This window comes from Branchiostoma floridae, chromosome 7 (assembly GCF_000003815.2).
Source record: "Branchiostoma floridae strain S238N-H82 chromosome 7, Bfl_VNyyK, whole genome shotgun sequence".
Lineage (NCBI taxonomy): Eukaryota > Metazoa > Chordata > Leptocardii > Amphioxiformes > Branchiostomatidae > Branchiostoma > Branchiostoma floridae.
Window position 1 is genome coordinate 8,643,294 of NC_049985.1, and position 6,126 is coordinate 8,649,419.

A 6,126-nucleotide genomic window follows, 5' to 3' on the forward strand; every position below is an offset into this window, starting at 1 on the left:
TTAAAATATGTTGCTTGCACTGAATGAAGACCCAACTCTCCCAGAAAGATCAAACAGTTACCTGAACAATATTTTTCAAAAGCGCTTACCCACGCTTGAATAACCAACGAAAGGCATTTGCTTGCAGACCTGCAGATAGCCAATAAGTGGGCTTCATGCAAATCTATCTCCTGCCATGGGGCGCAACCACCGCCAAATACCCGTAGACTGTACCGCTTTTTCCACCAACCCACCTAATTTCAACTTTGACCCGGAACGTCACCCCTACCACTGAAAATGGCGACACTGACCAGAATTTCGTCCGCTGCAACTGCAGTGCGTGTTGGTAAGGGTATATTGAACTGTTGTTCATGTTAAATGTAGTTAGATGTTGCGTGATATATTCTATTCATGGCATATGTTCCATGTTACTGGTTATCGTTGTTTTCCACGCGACAAGGTCGACTCGAGTGAGGGGGGTGGGGGGCAAAGCGGGTTTAGCTTGGTAGGCCAGACTCCTGAGTCCTGGTCATGGCAGATAGGACATTCCTCTTTTCAGGAAAAAACAACTCTAGAAAGTGAAAATGGATGTTTGAAGCAGTCACCACGATAACCGATATCGTGACAAAAGAGATTGACAAGTATTATCCAGCTTCAATCTCCTTGAATTTTTCTCTACCAAACGTGCTCAGACTCAGAGGGATCTGTTATAATTCCTCACAGAATGTTACAAAACAGATCTCCAATAACTTCCAATTCCCTTCCCACACATTTTGAACATGCTTAAAACATACTTAAAGTATGTGACAGTATAATTTCAACTGGGTAACGACATATATTAGTGAACAACTGAACATATGCGCACTAGGCACTAATTAAGTAATTTATTCCTATTCTGTGTACTTTTGTTAGGGAGATGAGTCTTTTGAGTTAACGTTATATCTCAATCAAAACTTTCTCAAGCATTCCTAATGTGGGGGTTACAGTGAATCCTATGTACATGTAGCATATTGATTTTGTACATCCCCTACCGAAATCTCAATCTTACGTGGCCATTAATGATGTCTTTCAGTGTGCCCCACTCTGGACCACATGGTGACACAGGTGCGGTACAGAAAGACCATCAACACCCGCTCCAAGAAGCACATTTCAGTGATAAAGGCAAAGTTGTTATCTGTCACCAAATGGAAAGCACCACAAGACACCAGAATGACAATGGCAGAGAGGTGTGGGCTAAGAGAGGAAAGGCTGCAAGAGACAGTTGTACAGGTGAAGCCTTTATTCTTTCTATGACTATCATTGTACTCTAGTACTACTTCCAGGAAATAGGCTTTTCATTGACATCATATTGATCATGATTTGAATCCTGGGGCGACCACACAGGTTGATGGATAATTGGATCAAGCAAACATGTTTTACAGACACAGACTGTAACCCAACATGGCACAGATGATGTCAAAGTTTAGTTAAAGCCTATGAGGCTTTGTGATGCAAAAATAACTTTTGTCTCTCTTCATACATAAAGAGCAGTTACAGAGAACATGATGTCTTGAGTTTTGATGTGAAATTTGTATACCAGAGAATAGGCAGAGATGTAGCCCTTTATGATGTTTAATTTCGGAATAGATAGCTTAATTTGATACTCAGGGAGAAACAGCTGATGTTTTTGCAAGTGCTAAAAGGGAACAGTCTTGAATATAGGATCCTTAAATTTCAGGCTTGCAATATCATCAACGCTGATGGATAGAATTTGCCAAGAGATGATTGTAGAAACAAATAGTGTTAAACATGTCTTAGTCACAAGGAAATGTGGACAGCTTTGGCATCTGGATATATCCACATGATTTACAAAACACTGGGGATCCCAGTTCTACTCATGCCCAGACATCACATTTCACTGCTTCTTTCTTTTACAGGAAAACCCGCTGAGAGACTTGATGGCAAAAGAGGCACGCAATGTGTTGGAGACGAGCGGCATGGTTGCTGTTCTTCATATCAGTGACTTCAGTGGTCCTGACAGAAGGGTTTTCTGTGCAAAACTGAAAGAGAGTGATATCACAGTACGTTTCTGGTCTAATAGTGTCGCAGGTAAGGCTTTATAGTGATGGTGGACTTACTAAGATATTAATTAAACAGATCTTTATTCAATTCTTTTCTTCTATTTCTGGCATGTAGATAGCTTACATGATGGCAAATAAAACTACAATGTAGATGCTAACTATGAAAATCAGAACCTAAGTTGTAGGATTGATGAGAACATTTCATAAATCCACTGTCAACCATGATAGAACCATCAAACACATGACGAACATGTACACATGGAAAGAGAGGAAGATCACTAGATATCAAGTTAAAGTCTCCCGGGCACATAGAGTGGAGTATAAGAATGGTATGGAGTCAAATATAAAAATGGTATGCACAACATGTTCTATACACCTTTCTCACGCGGCGGCCATGATAGATCGAAGACGAGGTCAATGAGGCAAACAGACAAAACTTATTTCTAAAATCAGGTCCCATTTATTTTTCCCCCAAACCACACAAAATTTCATGATATAAGATAGAATAATAAATATTATAACTTGTGTTATGCACTCAAAATGTAGCAATTTAGAGTATTGTATACTGGTCCCTTATTCCCTTAAGAGATGCAAAATAAAAACATAATAATGCAAATATTCGACGGACTTCACTTATTGGTCGCTTTCCTAATTGACAGGCTATCATTAGTTGAACTGCTAATTATGATGGACAGCCTTTTGTTTGCCTCATTGAACTCGTTTTAGATCTATCATGGCCGCCGCGTGAGAAAGGTGTATAGCCAGCCTGAATTTTTTTTCCATCTTATGGACTTTGAATGGAAATCCTGTCAAGGGTGCAACGATCCAAAGAGGTCCAGGGGCATGCTCCCCAGGAAAATCTTGAAATCTAGACCCTCTGAAATGCTATGTCCTTTATTTTGAGGGACAAATTTTGCTGGTAGACTCCGCTTGGTTCAATTGATATAATGCTGATTTTTGTCAGTCAGAGACGGAATGGGCAACATTTTTGTCCGTCCCCAGCTGCAAAATTTCGGAAGGACGGACGCTGGCTAGAACCCTGGGTATGCACCACCTGTGACTAATAATTTCTCTTTTTTTCAGGCCTTGCTGTGCAAGACACTCCATATAGTACCTTGACTACCTTGATGGTGGGGATGAACATGTATGCACACAGCCCCGATCCTCAAGTTGCACCGCTTTTAAAGGTCTTAAAGGTCACACCACAAGTTAGCTTACTAGGTAAGACAGTCATGATGTGTGCGTCTTTTTTTCAAGCAATGTCTCATTCAAAATGTTTACAGCACCTTGGCTTGTTAAACAACATGTATATCAATGTATATTTAAGGTTTGTAGTTTCAGCTGCAGCTGGGGAGGTAAAAGTTTGTAGAAGAGAGGTTTGGGGCTCTGTCTTCTACTACTATGCCCTAAACACAGTGGAACACACTGCTATTTTGACTTAAAAAGTATGCCTGTTTGATTACTAGTATACATATAGCTGGTTAAATTATTTTTATTTATTTTGTATCCTGTTCAGGAGGACTTGTTGACGGCCTGTTGATGTCCAAGGCAGACATGGAACACTATGCACAGTTACCATCCATGGAACAATGCTACGGAGAAGTGGTGTCAGTCCTGTCTGCTGGAGTAGGCCAGACCAGTCAGCTGTTACAGAACCCACTACAACAGCTGTCCAGGAATCTCCAGCAGATCTCCAGCTCAGCGTAGCATATAGTGCTCATAGGCATAGCTGAACACACTTAGCATAGAATTGTTGCTCATTAAACCCAATAGCATAAAAGGAAAAGGAGAAGGGTATTGGTTCATGTATGGTCTTACCACATCAGGACAGAGAAAATCAGGAAAAGGTACACTATGCCAAGACAACTGATGAATGTAATATAACATTTCAACATAGGCTGAAGTCTGTAAAATGATTGCTCACTGATTTGTACAATGTAGGACATTTACTACATTTAGAAATGATACATAATTGTTACAATATTTGTATCTGTAACTTTCTGTGTCAAAGTTGAAACACTGTGATTTTCATATCAAATAACAGATATATGGCTTTGAAGATATTAATGAATTAAGGAAGCTGGGAATGAATTGTTCTTCAGGTAGACATGCATAATGTATGTCCTGTCAAGACAACTCCCGGTTTAAGAGTAAATATGATTTTCTCTGTCTATGGAGTCTTTTGTTTTTGGTGTGTCTTTGTTATGTTGGTGTGTATCACATTATGTGAATATACTGTCAGCAGAGTGGCAGGTAGTGAGTGGGAATATGACCACTCAACTTAGACTTGCCAAAGTGGCAAGAAGTGGAGTTCAGAGGTGAAAGAACTAGTTGTCAATGCATTTTTAAGAATCTAATGATGCATAACTACCATGACTACAACAGTTGTTCAATGTTTTAAAGTCTTACATGTAACACATACATGTGTCTAGCATTTCCTTATTCTCTTCGCCAAGAAGAGTATGAGATTGCTTGACTTGGGTCTGTATGTAGGTCAACAGCATATAACTCGAGAAATTGTGGATGGAACTTTGTGATTTTTGGTAGGTGTGTAGCAGTTGTCGAAAGGAATGCCAAGTTTGAAAACGGTTTACCTGGCGTTCTCCTACGGTACTGCAGCGAGCTTGGTATGTTTTTTGCGGTTTGTTTTTGGCAGCATAAGTCAAAATCTAGCTGGGCGATTTTCACGAAACTTGGCAGGTGTGTAGCGGTTTTGGAGAGGAAGGTCAAGTGCGAAAATGGTTTACCTGGCTCTTACCTATGGTGCTGTAGCGGGATTTGTATGTAAGTGCGTTTGTCTGTAAGCAAGATAACTCGAGAACCCTTGAATGGATCCTGATTATATTTGTTAGGTGGATTGGGGTTAGAAAAACGAAGGTCAAGTTCGATAATGGGCACCCTAGTGGCTGCCTAAGGTACTGCAGCAAAACTTTTAATTTTGGCACTTCGTGTTCTGGACATGCTGTGGTCATGATTTTTGAGTGGTAGATAGCCCTTGAAACAGAGAGTAAGTGCTGTGAGTTTGGACCCCCTAGCTGCTTTTTGGGAACTGCAGGCACCGATTTCCGTTCAAACTTTGGACGAGGATAACTTGAGAACGTGTAAACAGATCATCAGGATTTTCGGTATGTAGATAGAATGAGTGATGACTTATACAATGTAATACTAATTATGCAAATCAGTAGCTTATTTGCATAATTAATGAGGAAAGTTCATAAATCCATGCCAACAGCATATAACTCAAGAAGCTGTGTATGGATTTTCATGATATTTAGTATTTAAGTAGCGGCTGCGGAAAGGAAGGTTGTGTTCGAAAATAGTTGACATAGCATTTTCCGTTAGGACGGTAGCGGGCCGAGTGTGTGCGTCCTTTTGTTTGTGGAATGCATAACTCGAGAAGCCTTGAAAAAATCCTGATGATATTTGGTAGGTGGGTAGGGGTCAGGAAAACGAAGATAAATTATGATAGTGGGCTCCCTAGCGGCTTCCTAAGGTACTGCAGCAAAACTTATTAACAGAAATAAACTGTGCTCTATATATCTCATTTTGACCTATATCTATGGACACAGCTGTTATACAGATGGTTTGCTGGAGGACGCCCTTACACTGGGGACAAAGTCTAAATTGACAAGCATGAAATTCTGATTGACCAGGAATGCTACCAGGTCATCTGTCAGGTCACAGTCTGGTTTTGGTAATGTTTGTGTGTTTGTGAGGAACAATAAGACCTTAAAGTCTTAAATAAAGGCATGATTATTTGGCGAAGAGATGGGTTTGTTGAACTCTAGTTGATTCTATTATCGAAGCCCTGACTTGCATCATTGCTGTCTAATGATGGTCACCTTTACTTAATAACTCCCAAATGCTGCAAGACGTCTGTGTCATCTCATTCAGTCAATTTGAACAATGTCGAGTATTTTGCCAGCAACCTCTGGAGTCTATAGAGACTCTACATTGTATCCATAGTTGGTGTCACACGTCCTAATCTCCGAAAAACATCAGCATTTCTCTTACAAATCGCAAGGTGGCGTGGCAAAACAAAACTTAGTGACCTCTAACCCCGTCTCCAGGATACCTGTCTGCACTG

At 40.3% G+C, this 6,126-nt stretch overlaps 1 protein-coding gene across 1 annotated transcript; it reads left to right on the forward strand.

Annotated features, from left to right (window-relative positions):
- Positions 1 to 143: 143 nt before the first annotated feature.
- On the forward strand, positions 144 to 3,814 carry LOC118420245 (39S ribosomal protein L10, mitochondrial-like). The gene is made up of 5 exons (XM_035826966.1): positions 144 to 325; positions 1,052 to 1,248; positions 1,896 to 2,067; positions 3,123 to 3,260; positions 3,556 to 3,814. Exons 1-5 carry the CDS (start codon positions 277 to 279, stop codon positions 3,744 to 3,746), a joined length of 747 nt encoding a protein of 248 aa, XP_035682859.1. The 5' UTR covers positions 144 to 276; the 3' UTR covers positions 3,747 to 3,814.
- The last annotated feature ends 2,312 nt before the right edge of the window (positions 3,815 to 6,126 follow it).